A 23,979-nucleotide genomic window follows, 5' to 3' on the forward strand; every position below is an offset into this window, starting at 1 on the left:
GGGCATTGCCAAGGACAATAGCAGGCACAGAAAAAAATAAGTTATGCAAGTTGTGCTTGAGTATGTTCAACTCTAGAGAACTAGAGAGTACAAAGGGCTGGGGTAGTGAGAAATAGGATTGGAATGGAGAGTGAGGTCAGAGTGGAATGCCAAGTTCATATATTTTTTTTCTCTGTAGAAAACTGGAAGTCAGTGGAAGTTTCTAAGTGACCAGGTAATGTGATCAGCCTTTTAGGATAAGAACCTTTAACAGCAGTATGCAGCAGGTTATAGAGAAGGAAGGTATTGTCTAAAATTCCTGTTAGTAGGCAAGCACGGGAAATAATGAGCATCTCATCAAGGCCGCAGTGTGAGTGGGGCTTAAGGCTGAGAGTAGAACTAGATTCAGAAAATGCTGGCAGGTGGAATTGGCATAAATTGGTGATTGATTGGCTATCACATGAGAGAAGAAAAGAGCCAAATAAAGGTTTCTAGCTTGGAAGTTAGATTTGTGGTTAGATCATTAATTGAGAATTTAATGGAATGAGTTGCTGAGTTGGGGGCAGAGGAGGAAGAGTGGAGCATGTTAATTTTGAAGAGCTTATAGGCAGGATCCTGGAAGTGGTTGGAAAGAATGGATCTGGAGCTTAAGAAAGATCAGGGACTGGAGACAGAGATTTGGTAGTCCCCAGCATACAGACAGAGGTCATAACCATTCAACCTAATAGGCTCCTAGTAAGCACTTCCTCTTTGCTAGGCAATGTGCCATAGGAGTACATTGTCTTGCTCAGTGAAAATAGGAATTGTGAAGTTAAACAGAATTAAAAATGGAACTTTGGAATACAATCATTTAGAAGGCCAGTGGGCTTGAGAGGAAGAAACAATCAATAAAAAAAAAAAAAGGACTTAATTATTAGCCTGGCTAGAGTAACAAGAGACTGGAGAAGTTAAGGGGGAAGGGAGTCTCAAGAAAGAGCAAACTGTCAAATGCCTGCAGAGAGGCCCAGTAGGTCATTGGTGAGGGCAGTGGGGTGAGGGGATCACTGGGGAACCAAATAAGGACCTTTTTTTTTTAGTCAGAGATTTGGGGCTGGAAGCCAGGTTGTAAAGGGTTCCCTTTGAAGAGGGCAGTCTTTGAAAGGTCCCTGTCTTTAGGGGAAAAACAGAACTGATCTCAATGGAAATGGGGTTCTTTTGGAGATAAGCCCTCTCAGCTTTCCTTCCAGCCTCTATAAACCCACCTGCTAGTCCTCCCTCAAGGCCAACCCTTTCATCTAATTTCCAGATCCTGTCTCCTCCTTCCAGGGTCTCAGTTCATTGTCATTTATTGCCTTCTCTCTTTGTCTCTCCTTGTTCACAGGTCCTTTCCTTAAAGGCCTGCTGGATTCTCTTACCTTAAAAGGTTTTCTTTACCCTTTCCCTCTGCCCATTGTCCTACTGCTTTCCTTATCTCCACAGCAGGGAAAGTACTGCTGGCAGTCCATAGTCACTCTCTATTTCTTCCTTCCCACCCACTGTGTGACCTGTCAGTCTGGCTTCCAGCCAGTATCTCAGACTGAATGTCCTTACCCCTTTCCCCAGTGATCCCCTCACCCCACTGCCAGCACCAATGACCTACTGGGCCTCTCTGAGGGCATTTAACAACTTGCTCTTTCTGAGACTCCCTTCCCCCCTTAACTTCTCCAATCTCTCTTGTTTCTCTTGCCAAGCAAATAGTTCCTCCTCTTTTTGGGGGGTGGAGGCGGGTGGAGTGGGGTGGACTGGGGTGTGTCTTTTAATGATTGGTTCTTCCTGTTCTGCCTATTGTCCCTTTTTTCCCCACTGCCCCTTTGAATGATGGTGTTCCTAAGGTTTCATTTTTAATTTTATTCAACTTTTCAATTCCTGATTTCCTTGAGCAAACTGACTTTCCCTCTGGTGGAATTTATCATATAGCCTAAAGCCTCCCAGAAATGGTGTTCAGACAGCTAGGTCCTTTCATCAGAGTTGGGTTAGATTAGAGATCCAGCCTCCAGCAAGTGAAGGAATGTTTTTTCCCTTGCCCTCTGGGTAGGAATAGGAGAGATGCCTTTGATGCCTTCCTGCCTTTCCTGGAGCAGTGACACTGAACACTTGTAAAGTGTGAGGCAAGTGTGGACCTGCAGCGCACCCAGGAGCATCTCTGTGCTTTTCCCCTTTCTCTCCTCCAGCCTACTGATCATTCATTAAAGCTTAGTGCATCTCAGCTGATACTGTCTCTAGGCAGCCTCTGTCTCTTCTCTCCCAGGCTGGGCCACATAACCTATGTACCTATCTCTATTCTTGAAGTTTCTACATCATATCGTAATCATCTATTGTATCTAGGATGTTCTCATGTTTGTATAGTCCTCAAAAATGGGCCCTTGTGCTTTGTTCATCCTTCATCCTTGGATCCCCAGTGCTTAGACCAGTCATGACCAAATAGGTGCTTAATAAACATTGGCTGAATGAATTAGGTGACTTAATTTACTCAGTGGTTCTCAACCTTGCTTTATACTGAAATCACCTAGAGAGCTGAAAAAAGACCTGTGCTTAAAGTCACACTCCTAGAGATGATTATTCAATAGGTGTGGGATGGGACTCAGGTGTTGGTCATTTTGAAAAGCTCCTGGGTGATATTAATATACTGCCAGTTTTGAGAACCATTGGATTAAGTGAACAAATATATCAATGTCTGCTGTATGCCAGATGTTTTAATTAAATTAAATTTTATCACAATAGCTCTGTGAAAGGAGATGAGACTCAGAGCAATGTAATAACTATATAACCTACGAAGTTGATAAGAGGCAGGGCTTGGCTCTGACTCTGTTTGCTTGCATTGCCTTTATAGCTTTCCTGGCAGCTTCCTGCGAGTTGGTGGGGAATCCATTCAGTCTGTTATCCCCTCTCTCAGAGGTAGAGCATTGGCCAGCTGGCTGAATTGTGAAGCATTTGGAGCAATGTGGCATTAGCTCTACTCTACCTCTAAGAGTGCGGTTGGATGGGAATCAGCCCGTGTAAGGGTGTGAGGTCTTTCACATTCATAGGACAATCCTCCCCTCCAGTCTTGACATGAGCCTATAAATCTTAATTTTCCTTTCCAAGTCATCTAGTAACGTTAATTCCTTTAAGGTTTGGAGGATCGTCTTTGATGTTTATAACACTGTTTCCCCTTCTCCAAGTTCTATATGCTGTGTATTTATTACAAAGAGAACTACAAAAATCACTTAGTTTCTGGAGATCTTCAGAATCTCGCTTTCACTAGAAGATATGTTGGAAATCTCACAAGTTAAAGCATAAGTTACAAGTTAACTTGAGAGTTACTGATAGTCAAGTTGTTATAAATATTTAAGCTGTAAATTTTAATAAATTAAGCAAACATTCCCTAATACTCGAGTTATTCTTCATTTACTACACATAAATATTGTTAGGTTTATTTTGTGGGATATAAACTGAAGTAACACTTTTATAATATAAATTATTGGTTGGTGATCATAGTAATAAAGTTATATAGTATTTAGCATGTGCCAGGCATTGTTCCAAGTGATTTCCATATATTAACTCTGCAAAACAACTCTATGAATTTGGTATGATTATTCAGTCCCATTTTACAGATGAGGAAATTAAGGCTCAGGAACTTTACCTAAGACACCCAACCAGTAAGTAGTAGCAAGGAGATTCAAACCCAGGCAGTCTGGCTTCCTTGTCCAAGCTCTTAGCCTGTGTTCTGTATTTGCCTGAACACATAGCTTGGAAATTAGGCCAGTTTTGTGTGATGAGAGAGAAAAATTGATATGGTGATGTCACTCCTGCTTATCACTGAGCCTGGACGGGCACCTTTGCCACTTGGCCTGAGATACCGTAAGTATGGGAATTCTCAGCAGACTGAAATGGGAGGATGGTAAAATCTCGACATAGCCAATGATGAATGTAGCCTCTGAACCTCTTAAGGGGGCAGTAGTCCAAGTGCAGAGCTGGACTATCTTGCGCATAGCAAAGATAATGATGCTAAAGCTATTGAAATAATTGGATTATGCCTCTATGAGGCATCTAAACCTTATTTTGGCTGCTAGTGATGACTTTCTAGTTATGTTAATGGCCATTTTTCAGTCCTTCCTTGAATTGTCAGACTGTCAGCTTTTTAAAACAATTCTTTCAAATTTGATTTCTGCAGTATGATTCACTATTAGTTTTCTTTTTGCCACTCTCTAAGTTGTCTCTAGATTATTCTTTCTAGCCTGTCAAAGAATGTTTTCCTCCATGGTCTGTTTTTTGACACCATGTTTTGTCTCGTTGCTACCTTTCCTAAGTGTTACTCTGACCTCTTCCTCCAGGCCTGACCTTCTTGAATCTCTGACCACCTTCGCTGTCTGCCTTTTAGACCTATCTACTGAGATGTCCCATTGGCTTTAAATGGAAGGATACTACAATGGATCTTACATTACCTTCCCTGACTATTCTGCCTGTGTTCTCTGTTTCTTAAACCCCCAGTGAAGAGCCTCCATACCTTCAAATCTTTACGTGGCCCACTAGCCTGCCCTACCTGGTCCCAGTCCCTCTGCTCTGAGCAGTTGCCAAAGCCCATCAACTCTTCCTCAGTGATCTTTCTTGCATATGTTCCCTCCTCTGTTTTTACCTGGGGTAGAGCTTCACTTTCTCTCCTGTGGACAATTGCCAAGTTCTTACAGCTGTTGCCCTAGCCTCCTTCAGTCTCCTCTCTCATCAATAGATTGTGTGCACTGTGGCTGCATAATTTTTCCCAAAGTATAGTCTCATAAAAAAAAAAAGTATCCAGTATGTTGTTTTACCATTGGCAACTAAAGTCCATACTTAAGAGCATTTAATCTGCTGCCATCTTTCCAGCTGCACCTTCAGTTGAACTGGATCATCGTCTACATCAGAAGTTGCAACTCATAGCCCTTATTCCAGATTTGGCCTACAGATGTGTTTTGTTTTGTCTGTGATTTAAAAAAAAATTAATCTGTATCAATATCTCAGAATGAGAGATTTCCTTTAAGAGTTTAAGCCTTAGAGAAAGTTCAGAGAACTGTGAAAGCTTAAAGAGAGATGGAAATTTGTGGAAAGGGAGGGAATCAGTCAAAATTTAAGTTCCTGACTACTTAAATGCTCAGTCCATTTTGTACCCACTTTCACATTCTTGGAACATGTAGCAGTCTTTCCATGTAGTAGGTGCCTAATTAATACTTGTTGAGTTATAGTTATTTGACCTTTGGTAGTTTCTTGCACAAACATTGAGGTTTTTGTGGAACAAAAATTCTGTGTTAGTGAATCACAGGTAATCTGTACAGTGGTCTTCAATATAAGTCATGTAATTTGCATGATGATAAAAATATTAAATCTGCATTTGAAAGTACACTCAACCTTTGCAATATTTAAGAAAAGATCATCAATTTTCATGCAGATAAATGTTCCATGATTTTTTTCTCCCATAATTGTCAGGATTAGAATCTGAAGAGAAAAATTAAAAAGCTGTTTGTCAGGATGAAATGGCCATCACTGGAAAAATTGGAGAACCACTGACAAAATACAAACTTTCAAATATGAGAAATGAAGCAAGTAGTGGTTTATAGTATATGCCCTAAGTATTGAATGTGGTTGGTTCATGTTGACAGTTGACCACATGCTAAGTTATTGATGTATGTGGAATATCAAGTGTTCTGTGGCTTTTCCGATACTCTCCCTTTGACATGAGCATACAAGTGAACTTTTTAGAGATAATTATTTTACATCTGTTTAACCTATAATAGTTTCAGAATTTGGTAATCAATGTGATCCTAATAACAGATGTACAAAATGGGAAACAATGATAGTCTCAGCTTCTGCAGAGACGTTGCCCTCTCTGTCTCTGGGCTTACATCCTTCACACAATGATCTTTTGGATCAAAGGTATAATAATAACAATAATCAACCTGGATAAGGCTTTGTTGTTCAAGGTGCTGTTCATGTATATTTACTTTTTTTTTTGACATAGTTAGTAGTATTATTTCTGTTTTATAGATGAGAAATCAAGGCACATAGAGGGTTAGATCCCCAGGCTGGTCAGAGAGGGATCTGGGATTTAACCCAGGCACCCTGGCTCTGGGGTCTGTGTCATTCACTTTGGTGCTGTACTTGCTTTAGATCGAGCCTGTTACTGCCATGCTCCCCTTGCCTCCCCTTCCCTTATTTACCTTACCTTCCCAGAGGCATTTGGATTATAACACTTGCTCAACACTTTTACATCTTGGTTTCTGACCCTTTTGCTTGCTACCCATGCTTCATCTTCCATTAAGACAGAATTCATTTAGATGCCTTACTGGATTTCATCCCAGAAAGAACAGACAGAAGAAATGCCTTCCTTCTCTGTGCTTGTGCAACCCTTTATGTAGGCCTCTTTTAGTGCTCATATTGCTAGCTAACTAACAGCAGCTATTCATTTACAAGTCTTGTTTCTCCTCTGTTTCCCTAAGCTCCAGAAGATTGTCTCTTTCTCTTGCTTAAGATTCCCTGCCTATAGAATATATTCCCTAATTTAGATGTATGAATGAACAGAGAACAATGCCATTCACAAACAAAACAAATAACATGTATTAATAAGCAGAGTATAGTTTCTGCTTGGTTTCCTTTGATGCTTGCTTGTCTTTTGATTCTCAGCCATCATACCTGGGTAGCGAACCAGTGGCCCACCTGTTTTCCTGTGTCTGGTTCCACTGAGGGGCAGTGAGTATCCTTCATCCCTCTACCTCTTCAGGCAGAATTCCCCTCCTAGATCCTGGAATGGTTATGGAGGCAAGTTTGACACCATCCTAGAATACTTCGGTTAGCTAAGACTGTCAGTTCTCAACCTGTGGGTTTTTAACACTTGGCCTGCTTTTTTGTGCTACTGGAGTTTTCCAGCTACTTCTAAAGAGATTTCAGGAAACTATTATTTTGAGAATGTTTCTTGGGTGGATCTGAATCTCTTTTCACAAACTCAAGGATGCAGGAAACCTTATTTGATCTATGTTTTGAGCCTTCATTCTTTAGGTAGAAGTTTATCCCAGTGAATTTAGGCACTCCTCTCCATTGCTGTTTACCTGAGATTTTGGAGGGTCTTATACAACGTTGAAGCATAACGAGGTGGAAAAGCCATCTTGGCAGTCATCCTCAGCACACATCATTGTTCTACCATTGTAGGCATTCATATTTGAGCCCTGTAAGCTGCCCTCAAATATCCTTTGTTCTTGTCTGTAAGACCCCTTCAGGTTCATTAGTGCTCCCTTCTGTTCCTCTTGGACCCTTGAGAACAAATAATAGGCTGTGGGTAATGGATAGGTTGCCTCAGGTCCATCTGCACGATACCCATGCAGCCCTTGCTTCTTGTACACTTTAGTGGAGAATGGGACCATTCTGTCACTCCCGCACCAGCTGGAGCCTGGGCAACTCTCTGAAGCCCTTTGAGGCACCACCATCCTAGACATACCTTGCAGCCATTCTTCCCTAGGTTCTTGCCTCTGACTGTGGTTCTCTCTGGGCATGGGGCACATATCTACTCCTCTGAAATCCCACAGACATACCTGAGGTTGCTGCATCCTAGGATTCTTTTTTTCCTAGATCTCAGATATCAGCCCATACTGTCCCCATTTCATCTCCAGCACATTTTCCTCCCCTCCCCCACCACCTAGTTTGGCAAATCATTTTCCGTTCTACCCATTCTAGGAGTCTTCTTATCCATCATGTAATCCTCTAAATCATCTTTTTTCTTTTAATTCTCCAAAGCATATAGGCTTTAGGGGAAAAATAAAACATGAAGACACTCCTATTTCTTTGCTATTTGTTATCATATCCCTTCCCTAAAGTAACAGCTACAAAAAGGCTCAGCTACTCAATTTATTTGCTGGGCAGTAGTGATGGGAGGGGAGTAGTGAGAAGAACTAAAGGAAGCATTAGATATTGGAGAAAAAGGTTAGATAATATTTACAATTTTATCATGCCACATATTATCACACAGACATGTGAAAGTCATCCCATACTGGACAGGACTCAGAGCAGCTTCCCAGGCCTACATGTTCTAAGTCAGAATCTTTAGAGCAATTCTGTAGTTCCTATAGCTCCTCAGGAGCTTAGAACATGTAGGCCTGGGCAGCTGCTCTGAGTCCTGTCAAGTATGGGCTGACTTCTGTGCTGGGTACCTAGTCTTTAAGCTTTTCTTCTCTCTTCTTCGCATGGAGGATACAGTATCTAACTCAGAAACATATAGCCAGAATTCAATAACCTACCCTAGCCCTGTGGGCACTCAGACTGATAACTGTGATAAGAAGTGGTTAATGACAGGTTACTGTTTGATTCTCTCCATTTTCAAATTTTGAAACAATCTCAATATTGTCTGTAGGATAACTATTTTTCATTCTCTAATGTATTAATACAATGCCAAACATTAGCACGGTTTTATCTTAGGAACTTTCTGGGTTCTTTTCCCACCCATCCACTCTTTCTTACTCCTGTATGCTTGTCTTTTTTTCCTGCCTGAACAAACTGTCCCTTTCTCAATCAACACTTCTTCCTCCAGGCCACCTGTCAGTATTGTAAACAATGTAGGTAGTTGATCAGAAGTTCTGTTAATGCAAGTGATCATAAGCTAACACAGCAGAGGTGTTTCTGCAAAGGTATGAGCAAATTGAGTCGAGTCTGCATGCACTCAGAGCATGCAGTACATAAAGGAAACGAGGTAGGTTCTGTACAGTGTCCTGCAGACTTCGTATAGTGCTGATTTCTGCCAGTCACCTTGTTTCCTTGATCTTATGATGGCATTAAATATTTCCCTAATCAGTGTTTTGTTTTCATATTCTACAGAAGGGCACTGCTACTCTCTAGCTGTTCCCTTCCCAGGTCTGAGAGCCAGTAGGAGACACAGTATCTAAATTCATGTGCCTATGCCAGGAAAGTTTCCAATCCCTCTTTGACACTTCTGGGCCTCTCTAGCTTGACTAGTCACTGGCTTCTGGACAGCTTGCAGTTCTCTGGCTTTGAAACATGGCCATTAAGTCTAGCAGGGAGGTCAGTTTTGTTTTTTTTTTTTGAGAGGGCATCTCTCATATTTATTGATCAAATGGTTGTTAACAACAATAAAATTCTGTATAGGGGAGTCAATGCTCAATGCACAATCATCAATCCATCTCAAGCCTAATTCTCGTCAGTTTCCAATCTTCTGAAGCATAGCAAACAAGTTCTTACATGGTGAACAAATTCTTACATAGTGAATAAGTTCTTACATGGTGAACAGTACAAGGGCAGTCATCACAGAAACTTTCAGTTTTGATCACGCATTATGAACTATAAACAATCAGGTCAAATATGAATATTTGTTTGATTTTTATACTTGATTTATATGTGGATCTCACATTTCTCCCTTTATTATTATTATTATTTTTATTTTTAATAAAATGCTGAAGTGGTAGGTAGATGCAAGATAAAGGTAGAAAACATAGTTTAGTGTTGTAAGGGAGCAATTGTAGATGATCAGGTGTGTGCCTGTAGACTATGTGTTAATCCAAGCTAGACAAGGGCAATAAAACATCCACGGATGCAGAAGATTTCTCTCAAAACAGGGGGGTGAGGTTCTAAGCCTCACCACTGTTGATCCCCAATTTCTCACCTGATGGCCCCCCTGCGACTGTGCCTGTCTTAGGTTGTTCCTCCCTTGAGGAATCTTACCCGTCTCTGGCTAACCAGTCATCTTCCGGGGCCATACAGGGAGATGTGAAGTTGGTAAGTGAGAGAGAAGCCATATTGTTTGAAAAGGTTAGCTTTTTACTTCATTGCAGATTTATGCCCTGGGGAGGTCAGTTTTATAAATGTCCTCAATAGGAAGAGCTTGGATAACAAGCAGAAAGGACTACACTCCACAGGATCTTTGCTGGGTGGATGAAGTGGGTCCCTTCTCTCTATGTTCCTTCTGCAACCAAGTATCTTTCTGTGAACGCTTAATGCAGAGCCTGATGCCTCAAGGTTCAAAGGGGAAAGGACAGCAGGCTGTATATTCTTTGCACATTTCTGAACAGCTCCTGATTTTGTCTGAGTTGGTTGGATTCTAAATGCCCGGGCCTCAGTTGACCCAGCTCCTTCCCTCTCACACACTCATTTCTTTCTTCTTAAGATAGACACTCTTAAATACATAAGCTTAAAACACTTTTAAAACACTTACACAAAATGTAAAGCTTTCCTTTTATTTGCATTCAGATAAAGTATTCCTTTTCCACTCCTAGTGTATCATTGGAACAGTGATGTGTGGCTCTAGGGGGAGAAAAAGGACTAAATCCTGTAATTCATAAGTCATAGGTTTCAGTCCCAGAGCTACACTCATCCTGCAAATGGGCAAGTTCATTTCATTTTAAGCCTTCTTGATAAAATGGGTCTGAATGTACCTGTCCCCACCCCCTCTCAGCACTGATCCTAAGATCAAAGGAGAGTAGGTCTCCTGAATGAAAATACTTGGTAAACTCTTGGAGCAAAAGGCAAATTCAAGTGAAAGTAGCCAGGGGTCCTAAGCTGCAGCTGCAGTTGCTTGCATGAACTCAGATTCGTAGAGTTGGTTTGTGTGGCTCTGGTGGTTGACGCCTGCTCCCCTCTATTTCTGCCCTCACCTGCAGAGTAACCTGATACACTTCCTGGGCCTGAGTCATCATCTGCTGGCACTCAATTTTATCATCGTTTCTTTCGGCAAGAAAAGCGCATGGTCATCTGCTCAAGTGAAGGTGACTGACACCGACTTTGACGGGGTGGAAGTCAGAGTGTTTGAAGGCTTCCCAAAGCCAGAAGAGCCGCTGAAACGCAGCGTTGTTTATATCCACGGAGGAGGCTGGGCCCTGGCAAGTGCAAGTATGTCTGGTCGTCTTCAGGTGCCTCGGGGTTGTGGCTGGCCCTGAGGGAGGGGGTGCGTGCTGGAATCTGACTTTCTTTGGATGAGGAAAGGAGGCACATTCGACTTGCTTTCCCTGGACACTCTCAGTTACCCCTGTTACATCAGCAAAATTATTAATCGTGTCCCCTTTTCATGCTAAGAAGGGTGTAGGTTTGAATAATGAATTATATGATTACCCTACAGTAATAAAGTCTTTTGCCTCTTTGTGAATTCAGGGAGACTGTTAGAAAATATTTCCTGTGGTCTAAGTCATAGACTAACTTACTGTGACGTGCTGAGGGTAGCTTTCTGCACCAAAACAAGGTGAAGTTTCCCTGGGCCAGAACATGCAGAAGTATCTGTAGTTCTTTTGCCAACTTGGGTTTTGTAGGCATCTTTCTATGTAATAGAACAAATATTTCTGAATATACATATTAACTCATTTCATCTGCTTATGAGACCAAAGATGAAAATGTAAAAGGTATGCCTCTATTAAAAAGAAACAATCTTGCAAATTGAGGAATATTCTCTTTGGTGTTAGATAACTTCATGAGCAGAGCACTAAATATGGCAGGTAGCCCAGGGGAGCAGCCCCATGGGAGTGTACCAAGGAGGAAGTAAGATGTTCTTCTCTGCCTGTAATTAGCATGGAGCTACTTCCTCTTCTGCAGCCCAGAGCCTTCGGCATCCCCTATGTTTAAAGGCAATGGCAACTTGTTCTAATTTGTTTGTGTTTTTAAATAACATTGTTGTTTTAATGAGGCAAAGACCAAAAAGTAAAACTTTTCTACTAATCCCACTTCATTTAACTGCATATTCATCATTTATTCTTTTATTCATTCCCTGATTTGTTCATGTTTTCAACAGATGTTTGCTGAGTTTGTAGGTTCTGCCAGGACTGAGGGGGTTTCCTGGGGTGCAGGACTTCCAGTACAGAAACTCAGACAGTAGTGTACTGAACTGGACCATAATGTGTGCTAGGTGATGAGGATGTGAAAATGAATAAGACAGAGTCTCTCCTCTAGAAAAGACTTTAGCATTGGACACTTGCCAGGTGAGACATTATGGTAGAGGACAGGAAGTGTAAGTGCTGGGAATGGTCTAGATTCTAAGAGTCACCCTGGCCTTTTCCACATAATTTTGACTGATGACTCCTGTCAGAACAAGAGCTTGGGCTGGGGGAGGCATGCAGATAGTTATATAGTTATTAAGGTTCTCTTCTAACACTGCCTTGGAAAGCCTATGAATAAGATAATAGTTGGCTTTCTGTTGACATAATCCAGCTCTTAATTTACTGAAAGAATACCTAAGGATTAAATCTTTACATATGAAAATTGCTTCTGTCACTGTAAACCTTTGGTTCTCTTTCTAAGAAATGCTAAGACTTCCTAAAATTCTAGTTTGTTATGTGTTGGCTTAAACAGAATACCATATTCTTCAAATTTTGGCTTTCCTGAATTGCAGCAAATGAGTGTATTAAAAGAGAAAACTTTTATGGTTCTAAGCAGGAAACTGCTTATTTGCTGTGACTTTTGGAAAGACATACATTTTAAAAGCTACAGAATCAGAATTTGGTGCATTTCATATAGTCCATTATGAAATAAATGTTAGTTAAAAACACATTCAAAGGTATTTTAGTATAGATTTCCTATCATTTTATAGTAATTGCATTTTATCACAAACCATATTTAATTTTTGCATGTACATATAACTATTAATGATATATATGTTCACATTTGTTTTTTGTTTTTATTACTAATAATTTAAGTCCAAGTCTAAAAGCAATTCATAATTAGCAGAATTTGAAAATGGACAGTATTAAATAACTTGTTTATTAGTGATTGCTCCTTTGTCTCTTTTAGAAATCAGATATTATGATGAACTGTGTACAGCAATGGCTGAGGAATTGAATGCTGTCATTGTCTCCATTGAGTAAGTAACTGATACTAGTCAAGAAAAAAAAAAATTAAGAGAGCATCCTAGGTAACTGTCTAGTTATTGACAAGCAGTAAAATGAAGTATAAAATAAAAGTTCAGAGAGGTGAAATGATTTTCCAAGGTCACACAAAATGATTTCTGATGAAACTTAAAATTGTATTGAACTAGCTTTATAACACATCAAATCATCTTTTCATTTTAGTTTTGGAAACTTCTGGAAAAGCAATTAACTGTAATTGGGAGAAATACATAATCAGTTATACACAGCAAAAAAGTTTACCACCTTTTTAAATCTAAAAGTCTATCAACCTTGTAACAGAATCTCTCCTGCAACCAAGAGTTGGAAAAGTTAATCTCCTAGAGTCAGGTTCTGTAAGTCAGACCTTGTAAACAGTAACGTGTTCAACAAATCTTAGTTGATGAGTTCTTACTGTTGGTAATAGTATTGATATTAATGTTTTTGATAGAGCTGTTTCTACCAGTCTTTATTAGCCATTTTTCTGGGAAACTATGAGGAATGTGAATAATAATAATAATAACAATCGTGGTGATAGTAACAGTACAAAAATCATGGTACCGATCTCATGGCAGGTATTGTGTAGATGCTCTTGCTTACCTTGTCTTTCCCTCTTAAGATCTTTGTTCAGACAGCACCCTTTGGTAATACCCTTATTTAAAATGGCAGCCTACTTTTCCTCTACTTTATATTTCTCCCAAACTGTCATCAACATCTGACAGGCTATATATTTAACTTATTATGTGTGTATTGTACTGGTTGGAAATAGACAATGTAAATTCCATGAAGGCAGAAATTTTGGGGAATTTTGTCTGTTTTGTTCATTGCTAGTCATTACTGCCTGGAAAAAGTCCCTGGCAGATAGTAGGCATTCAATAAACATTTATGGAATAAATGAATAAAGAGCCTTGTTTGTTTCTCATATAAATCATCCAAGATAAATATTTTGATATTTTCCTCCTAGATAAGGAAATTGAGGCCCAAGAATTTAAGTAACCTGCATGAGGTCCTATAGCCAGCTAGTGACATCGATGGAGTAGGGAACTGGGACCAGGTCAAATCACTCCTGAGGCTCCTGTACGTTTTTTGAGCCCATATCAAGCCAATACCAAAGGAAGCTGATAATGCTGAGTCACAGGGTTGTGGCCACATCGGTCACTTTACGCGCCCTGAGCTTATCTGGCCCTCCCCCTCCCGCTGCCCTCCCATTCACTGCTCATGTCTGCGCCCCTGCTCCAGGCCAGATCTGAGAGCTAAGGGAATCTGTCCTCACCGTCTTGGGAGGGCTGGGTTATCATTTGGGCAGCTGTGAACAGAGCTCTTAGCACCACACAGAATGGTCCTGCGGCTGCCTTATTTGAGGATTTGGCTCCTCCCTGGCCTCCCTGGTTTCTCAAGGAGCCTGAGTGCAGTTTTGTAATGCAGGAACCTTTAAGGAAAGGACGGCACTATCTGGCTTGGGCCGCTGGGCAAAGCAGGTGCTGTCTAAGCAGCTGAGTCCTCGTGTGGAGCAAGGCCCTACAGCTCTGTGCTGGAGAATGAGCCTCAGGGCCCTTGGAGTGGTTTCCTTGTGTAGCTCTAGCTCCTCAAAGGCCCAAGGGAAGGAGGAAAGTTGGCCTTGCTTTACCTGGCATGGTGATGGTTCTCTTCACAGGCCTTACCCTCCAAAGTTCCAGTATAAGCAACTGGCAAGATGCCTAAGCTTTTCCTACTTGCCTTATCCACCTGTCAACATCTGTCTCAAGTAAAATGGGTGTTCTTTTCGTCTAGGCTTATCATAAAACACAAGGATGGATGGGATTTTTTAAGTAGACTTAAAACCTCAAACAGAGAGGTACTGCTTCATCTTAACTCTCTAAGAGTGAGCATACAGAAGTGTATTAACTGGGAGGCATGGCAGCAGTGAGCAGGTATCATTACCCACAAGCGTGTTACCTCAGGCAAGTCATTCAACCTAATGTGCAAAATCAAGTTAGGGACCCTTCCTGTGTGTCTGGACGTGAGCTTGTCTTCTTTCCCTTGGGTCCCCATCACCCAGGACAAGGGCTTGGAACATATATGCTAAGTAAATACACTTGGAGTTGAGTTGATGACTTCGGAGAGTTGTCATGAGAATTAGTTTGGACAATTGAAATAAAAGGGGTTTAGATACTGTAAAGCACTAGACAAGTCTGGAAGATTAGTGCTTCCATAGGATGGAAAGGTCTTGCTTGCATATTTATTTATTAGTGTGGAATTTTAGCCCTCTTCCTGTAGAAATAATGAGCAAAGGTGGTTAGAATCCTGGCCAGCCAGCCCACAGAGAGTCACATAACCTACGTGCTAATAGAAGTATAGTCCATATCAGATGATCGTGATATTTCACTTAGATTAGTATATCAGAGGTCTAACTTGGGAATATATTTCCTCTCACTCCTCACCTCTTTCCTCTTTCTTTTATTCCATAGGTATCTGTTGAATTTCACTTGTGTGTCAGTTGCTATGTTAAGTTCTAGTGACATAACAGTATAAGACCTAATTCCTGCCCTCATGGAGTTTACAATCTAGATGAGAAAACCACCCTTAAACAAGTAATGTTAAGTGTGATAAGTGATGTAAGTAGTAATGGAGGCATCGAATAGGTAAGATCTTACCTAGTTTGAAGAGTCAGAAAAGGTGTCTTTGAGGAAGTGATGTCTGCATGGAGCTCAGAAGGATGAGCAGAACCTAGTTAGGCCAAGTGAGTTGGCTATGGAAGGCCCAAGTGGTGTGATGAGAGGGCCTCAGAGGAAGGGGAGGAGGCAGAGAGCATCAGAGGAAGGAAATGTGAGAGAAGACAGATGGAGGGACTCACACCTCTGGGGGTGACAAAGGAGAACAAATAAGAGTGGATGATCCTGAGAGTGTCCAGGAGTATGGGAGACCCTTGGTTTTCCTGGAGTTCCACCTTCTCCTGGCAGGGAGGCTGTCAACCGACGGCTTCTCCTTATCCTTGAGGCCACAGGAGTGCGTGGTGGTGGTCCGGCCTGGGGAAAGGTGGAACCTTAGGAAGCTGGTAGGCAAGGCTTGGGGACAGTCCTGCTGATGGAATCTCCTCACATAAAATGAGCACCGGGAGCTGGAACGCCTCAGTTCATGTTACTGGTGCTGGTGATAGACCCAGCAACTGAGAGAAAAGCCTTAAGGCATAAAATAGGCCATGACTTCTTCTCAGTGGCTTCTACAACACTCTGCTGTGTTTACATGATAATTGCACTGTATTTGTTAAGTAAATGAAAAAGTTCATCTATAATACCTAAGATACATGATGTATCCTCACTTGTATAACTAGGAAGGTCCTACTTATATTCATAAACTTATTCTGATAAACTTCAGTGAGATTAACTATAACAGGGTAACCTTTTACCTGTAGTTTATATAGAAGACACAATACTAGAACCCTAAGACATAAAAGAGAAGGAAGATTTAATTTAATTTTTTAAAAGGCAAAATGCAAGATAATAAAGTAGGCATGTTGGATGTTATTAAATTCAATCTAATACATTCGATGTAATTCTATAGATTTAATTATAGTGTTAAATTCTACAGTTAATTTCTTTATGTTGCTTTTTTTGGGTGCGGAAAACTTTTTCAAGTTGTGTTTTGCTATAGTCATAAGCTCCACATTTTATGTAGTGAGACCTATTCCCATTCCACCGAGTGTCAGGTAGCACTGTACACAGAGAACTTAAAACATTCCAGAGCTGTGAAGAAGCATGTTGCTTATGTAGACAGAAAAGAAGCTGGAGTACTTGTCTTACGATTGCTAGCAGTTACAAGCGGTGGGACTTTCATGCCTCTTTTTTTCTTCCATAAAGTTAGATGAGTGCAAGCTGACAAACTCACAGCACCTGCAGGAAGCACAGTGCAACACGCATCTGGATCAGTAGTTGTGCAAGTAAGATACTCTGAGAAACCCTGAGCAGCAGTCATCTAGCTGCGACTTTGCCTCTGCTCCTTGCCCTGTTTTTCCCCTAGGTGCTGAGCTGAGAAAGCCTCACGCTTCACCCCCACCTGGCCCGACCAAATCCCTAAGGCTTCCCCCCTCCAAGAAAGGGAAGATTCCTCAGAACTTTTCTTTTGCTCAGTCCAGGCCAACCTTGGCAAATCTAAAGGCCAGTGTCACAAATAATTTAATATGAAAGAAAGATACTAGGGTGGCATGTTTTAAGTCGTTTTATTTTCTTCTCCATCTTCATCTTCTTTAGCTAATGAATCTGTCCTTTTTAGACATATTTAATTAATACCTTCTTGGTTCCATTTTCTACTAACATAAAAAAAGCCACTGGTTTCTCTTAACGTGGCACCGAGCCTGCCTGGAGTTCAGTGGCACCTGGGAGTGCTCTGGCTCTCTGTTTACTCTTGAGGTCAGAAGAGGATGCATTGGCATGGGAGGAGGCAGCTTAGATAAACACAGGAGGCTGGGAGCTCCCTGCTGTGTACATAGATATGTCTCTGGACATCTCAAATGTGAACACAGCATTACAGAATTACGCTGTTTAAATGGATCGCAATTTTAGGTTCAATTACCCCTAGGATTTGGGTCAGGCATCCTGACAACTGTCTGTTTTTTTAAAATATTTTTCTTATCCACTCAGCTCTCTCTTGCTGAATGCCATGGTCAAAGCTATCTCAGGGGCCCAACTTTGAGAGTGGAACCAAAGGAAGACTCTTCTTCAATGTTTATGCACAAACCACATTTAAGAACAAAAAGAGAAGCAATCATCTGTTCACAGTCCTTTCACTTTTGTGCAGTTTTACTCTATGTTCCTTTAATGGAAAGGAAGCATCTACCTGTTAGATATATAGATTCTTCCTCCAGAGCTGTCTCCCAAATAGAGAACACAGTATGGATGTAATTATCAGTCTGTCTTAGATGAGATTGTCTTAAATTTGTCTTAGAGAGCCCCATTGAAGGTATGAGGAGAATATTGACCTTTTTATGTTCTCAAGATGCATCTATTGGACTCCTCTTGGGGGATGGTGAAAAAGAAGGAACAACAAAAAGGCCCCAAAAGGAGTGAGATTATTATCTCATTCTTGCCAAATCTAATAGTATAATTGCATTCCAGGATGTCCCATGCACCTTTCACCTACCTGGCACGACAAGAAGAGAACTCAGTGTCCTTGTTCACAGCCGGAGATTGTACACAGCTTTCCGGGTTAGGTTATTTTGAGGGAGAACGCGCATTACAAAGCTCTTAGAACACTAGTGTCATTCAGGGCTTCAGCTTCCAGAGGGCTGGAGCAACTCACATTTCCCCTGAGCTCCCAGCTTGTGTACAGTAGCTGCCTTTGACCTCAGGAGTAAGTTGTCAGTCTTTCTGAGAACTGCTCAACTCTTTGACCACTGTCAGTGAGGTCATAAAGTAACAGATCATAGAAATGGTGCTGCTTATTGCAGGGGGTATACATTACACTCTTTAGTACATAATTATGACTTTCCATCTACATCTAGAGGAAGTTGAAGTGTCTGTGTTTTCACCTGTCAGACTTTGAGCACTCCAGCAAAGGAGGGTTACTCTTGTCCGGGCTCTCAGCAGGTTTCCTGGAAGAAGGGGCATTTGAGATGAGACTTAGAGGCTGGGAAGGTGATAAGGAGCTGCTGGGGGAAGGGCATACGGGGGTGAAGACAGACCAGTGCATTCAAAACAGGAGCAGGAGGATATGTTCAGGGAAGAGTGAATACGGCAGACTCAGTGATATTTCTGAACCTTGCCTAAACATTAGAATTGCTTGGAATTTCTCTTCAAATGTAGATAATACTGGGCCTCACCCCAGTATGTTTTGTAGAAGGGCTTAACCTCAGCGTTTTTGTAAAGTTCCCAAGATTATCTTGAGGTGCGAGATGAGATAAGTAAGTTTCTCAGAGATGAGAAACTCTGGACTATGTGTGGACCAGAAAGTGGAGTCCTTGGAGATGTGCCAGAAGAGTAGGTGGGTTAGAAACAGTTTCTTTTTTTGTGTGTTTTTAAAGCCATATGGCTTATTACTTTTACCACAGATAATGCTATTTGACATATCTTTTTATGTAAAAGTATAAAATAAATGTTTTAATTTATTTAAAGGTATAAAATAAGTGTTAACATTTATAAAATAAAGTTTCATTTAGAAAGAAGAAAATATGTTAAAGATCTACCATGTGCCAGGTGCTGTGCTGCATGGTTTATTCTGAGAATATTGCAAAAACATTGAAATCATGAGAGAGATTCTGAAATGTCAGAAATCTGTAGTTTTGAGAATTTATCACTTTGATGAGGTAATGAGAACACACACACATATTTAAAAGGCTCTGGGGTTTTGAAAAATCCAGATATTTTAAGAAGGTGGGGGGGGAAACGTGGGTTTTGAAGTCAGTTGTAAATTTAGATCACAGCTTTGCCCCTTACTAGCTCCTGTAGATAAGTTACACTCCTTGAGCCTCACATTCTCATCCTTGAAGCCACTGGTTTGCTCTGAGATTTGAATGAAACACATCTGTAGAGTGCCTGGTGAGTTACCATCCCCTAGCAGGAATATGATAATTTTTATAGAGTGTGCACATTTATTAAATTGATTAAACCTCATTCCTGAGTTTTCACCGAATTTTGTTTTTCTACTAAGAGGCATGCGCAGTAATAGATAGATGACTGTAATGGCAGCGCCCGCCTATCTCGGCAGTGAGCTGGACAAATTGAGACTCTATTTTCAAGTTCATCAGCTTTAACTCTACAATTCTGAAATTTAAAAAAAATGTCAGAATCCTGTCAGTACTTTGCGGGGTCATAGCTTTGAATAAAAGCAGTAAATATATTTATTTATAAGTGCTTTCTTTGGCTATACCACTCATACATTTCCTCCTGACTCAGTTTTCTGGCTCTAGAAAGATATCATAGAACTTTTGTGATACTTCTCAGGTCAACGTCAAGCTACTGAGAAGGCTTGTCTTATACTGGCTGACCTCAGAAATATCTGGTTTTGCTTTATTCTCCAGTCTATGAAAATAGTATCGTCTTGTATTGAATAAAACTGGAGAAAGTTCCAGCTTAAACAATGATAAGGAGAGGTGTTCGAGATAGATTTAAAGGTACTAGGAAGACTGTTACACCACAACCTGTTTAAGTATGTCTAAGTATATTTTTGAGTCTGTTATCTGAGCCAGTTTTTAATTGACTGACAATATTTGAGGCAGCATATTTTCAGATTACCTTCTCTTAATTCAAAGTCACTAAGACCTTTTGTGAAACAATATCTGAAAATGTAATTTGTGTATGTGTACTAGTAGAATGTGCTCTGTCCTCCTGGGCTACCAGGGAAACAGTTTATCATAATATGTGGAATCTTGCTGAGACAGAATAGTCTTCATTTTCACTAATTGAGCCATGAAATGCATTTGTTTTTATTTCATTGAAAGATTTAAGAATTCATCTTGGTAATACTGAGATTAAAACATTGGGAACCTCTTTCCAAAACCGGGTGAATAAAATGATAAGAGATGGCTCCACCTAGTGGACACACTGGTGTAACCCTACCCCTTTCACCGGTTATTAACAGCACAGCAGGTTACCAGAAGCTTTAGTACTTAACGAGAAAATAAACTGGAGAAAAAACATTTTGGATGATTAATTTATCACCACAGATGGAAAAATAAGGAAGAAAATAGGAAATTATTTTATCTGTTATGAGGCAACCACTAAGGGAGTTTCTTACTGCATTTAGATTTTTAAAATGTAGTAATTCCTGAATAACCAGATCTACATTTGCCACCTATTAAAGTTTTTCACAAATATTTGTCTATTTGATTGTATCTGCTCTTACTGTCAGGATATTAAATTAACTAGCTGGATTTTATGTGGGGGAAATAAATGACTTTTTATAGAGTAGCTTAGAAAATAATAGTTTCTGAGACTAAGGATGCTACTTATAAAACAAAACAAAAGATCTAAGTTCTTAACTGTTATTAGATTTTAATTAATAAATTAGCTTCTAATTGATCTGTTTGACTTACTTTACAAGTCAAGTAACTTTATTGTGCCTCAGTTTCTTCATTTGCAGAGTGAAGATATGTTAATACTCAAAAAAGGTTTACTGGATGGATGATTATGTGCCTAGCACAGTGATAGATACTGGAAACACAGTTCCTGATATCAGAGAACACACTATTTAGAGGAAAGAAATAAGAAATCATTTTAAGATGAGATGATAAGAGCAGTAACATACCCCAGCACATAAAAATATGAAGGATTGGTAGTCAGCTCTGCCACAGAAGCAAGGGAGTTATAGTCAAGGAAGGGTGCCTGAGGAGGCCAAACACTCAAGTAAGTCTTAAAGGATGACAGAGAATTAATAAGGAAGGTGAGACTGGGAGGGCACTTTAAGCCAAGACTGCCAATATGGATTTGTAAGGTGATTTATAGGTGGGGCATTTGACAAAACCAGGATTCTTTGGGACCCTTAAAGGAATATGAATCCTCCTAAGTGTGCAGAAGCCCCAGGAGTGCCCCAGAAGGCCTGCCCTTGGCCTTCTCATAGACTTGGCTTCCTTTTTACTGTTGATAACTGGCCCTTTAGTTCCAGCTTTCCAGGGAGTGAATGCATTGCTTGGGTTTAATGTCAGGCAGACATCATCTCTTCAGTGGAGTACAATTGCTTTGTATTTATCAAGTAAATCATGAAGAAAACCACATGAACTAAACAAACATGAGACCAGTGAATTGGTTAATACTGCCAAGTCACCTTCTAACCCAGAGGTGGTGTGACTGGCGCACTGACTTCCAGAAATAAAATTCCAAAATCTATGTGGTTCTGTCTTTACCTTTATAACCAGCATCTGCCTTTTATTTTGAAGCTTCATTTCTGCATTGGTGGTGGTCATAGGTGTGTATGTTTCTGTTTGTTTTGTTTTGCTTAGGGGCTGATATTAAAAATAAAATTCAAAAGAGGATTAGTGCTCGTACAATTTTTAAACAAATTTTTTCCTGTGCAATTTGATTTCCAATTTTTAAACAACATATTTGATTTGCAAGAAAAAAAATGAATGGTTTGCTTTTATATTTTAATTTCTTAAACTGTTCATTTCTGGCATCAAAAGAATCAGTTTCTACTTAAACTTTAAATGGCCTGTGAAGATGTGGTGAAGTCCATAAATCAATACAACTTTTGTTTTCACAGATACAGGCTAGTTCCAAAGGTTCACTTTCCTGCACAAATTCACGATGTTGTACGTGCCACAAAGTACTTCCTACAGCCAGAAGTCTTACAGAAGTATTCGGTTGACCCAGGCAGAATTGGCATTTCTGGTGACAGTGCTGGTGGGAATTTGGCCGCTGTCCTGAGCCAACAGGTAACAGACTGTCCTGAAGTGTAGGTGACAGGATAATGTGATAATGGCCAACACACCACACGTTCTTCCTTATGCATGGCAAAGGCTTAGCCAGGTGGCCTTGTCTAGTGATTCAGAGGATTATTCTTGCAGAGTGCTCAGAGACCTTTTTGAAGCAGGAAGAAGGGTCATTGAAATAAGTGTCATCTCTGAGTCCTTATAAAGGCTCTGATTATAATTCATGTGAAAGGGGTGCTAACGTTTTACAGGCTCCCCTGCTCATCAGGGATATGAGTGGACATTGAATATTCTCTGCTCCTTTTCTGTATTGGACTTAAAAATGTGGTATTTTTGCCTAAATTCCAATGCTAAGATTGTTTCCTTCGAATTTTCAGCCAAAGCAAGAAGTCAAAAAGTGTTTCCCGAAGTTTTTTTTTTTCAAATATAAAAAAAAAGAATGAAATGGTTCAGCCACTTTAAATTTTAAAAATACAAGTTAATCTAAGCTTTACCTGGTTAAATTCTTGAAAACTGTCTAGCTCTAAGAGCACCCAAAAGTTGGGCTGTTGTGTAAACTCAAAGGTAAGCACATTTTCTTCCTCTTACAGATTAAGTAACTTGAGAATGCCATCTCTGTCTTCTCACCTCCAAATTTCTTAAATAGCATCTGCCCTTTTGTTTGTGGTATACCCTGGTTTCTTCTTTGCTATATTTAAAGAACTCAGTTCTCTGCTTGGCATTGGCAGTTTGCCATCCATGTGTCCATATGGGGTAAGAAGAAAAGTCCTGGTGTAATGGGGAGAGAGCATCACTGGCTTTAAAAGCAGATAGAACTGGGATGGAACTCAGTTCTCCCCACTGTGGGCCACTGGGCAAGTCCCTTAACCTCTCTGAGCTTCCAGAAAATGAGGATAATGCCTTCTGACTGCAGGGCTGTTGCCAGGACTTATGAAGATACATGCCAAGAATTGTGTACACATATTATTAGTACTATTAACTGATCATTTCCTCTTGCTTTTTAAAAAAAAATTTTCTGGACAATGCCAGCATTTGGATTTTTTTTTATAAAGGTATCATTGATATACAATCTTATGAAGGTTTCACATGAGTAATGTTGTGGTTACTACATTCACCCATATTATCGAGTCCGCACTCCAACCCCATTGCAGTCACTGTCCATCAGTGTGGTGAGATGCTATAGAGCATCTTCTCTGTGCTGTACTGCATTTCCTCTTGCTTTTACAGAGCAGTTACATCTTCCCTCATTATAATTCATGTGGGATGCCGGCTAACATTTACAGGCTCCCCTGCTCATCAGGGATATGAGTGGACATTAAATATCCCCTGCTCCTTTTCCGTATTGGACTTGTGAAATGGGATATTTTTGCTTAAATTCCAATACTAAGATTATTTCCTTAGAATTTTCAGCCAAAGTGAAAGATTAAAAAGTGTTTCCCAAAGTTTTTTTTTTTCAAATAAAAAAGAAAAGAATGAAATGGTTCAGCCATTTTAAATGTTAAAAATGCAAGTTAATCTATTAGGGATGGGGGCTCTATAAAGTCCAGTGTGACACAGAATTGTTTGGCCGAAGTGACCTTGATGATTGTTTAGCTGCGTATGAAACAGTGATCTGGGTAGCTGCTTTTAGACATTACATGAGATATATCACTGTAGACACTACAATTGCAGAATGAGGCAATGCATTCACATTTCTGGGAGGCACAGAGGAATTGAGATCTGAGATGGAGGGTTCATTCACATGCCCATTTCAACTTCAACTCTGGGGCACGTGCTCATTAACTCAGCTGGAGGGTGCACTGCCAGCAGTATTTGAATTCTTCCTCTCTCACC

General features: G+C 40.3%; 1 protein-coding gene across 1 annotated transcript in view; it reads left to right on the plus strand.

Moving 5' to 3' along the window:
* The window catches only part of NCEH1 (neutral cholesterol ester hydrolase 1), a 62,549-nt gene that overhangs the window by 34,391 nt on the left and 4,179 nt on the right, over window positions 1-23,979 (plus strand). The window contains exons 2-4 of the mRNA XM_037003172.2: window positions 10,605-10,833; window positions 12,718-12,787; window positions 21,978-22,149. Coding sequence (XP_036859067.1) covers window positions 10,605-10,833; window positions 12,718-12,787; window positions 21,978-22,149 — 471 coding nt within the window. The remainder of the gene's footprint in view (window positions 1-10,604; window positions 10,834-12,717; window positions 12,788-21,977; window positions 22,150-23,979) is intronic.

This window comes from Manis javanica, chromosome 3 (assembly GCF_040802235.1).
Source record: "Manis javanica isolate MJ-LG chromosome 3, MJ_LKY, whole genome shotgun sequence".
In the NCBI taxonomy this organism is placed as follows: domain Eukaryota; kingdom Metazoa; phylum Chordata; class Mammalia; order Pholidota; family Manidae; genus Manis; species Manis javanica.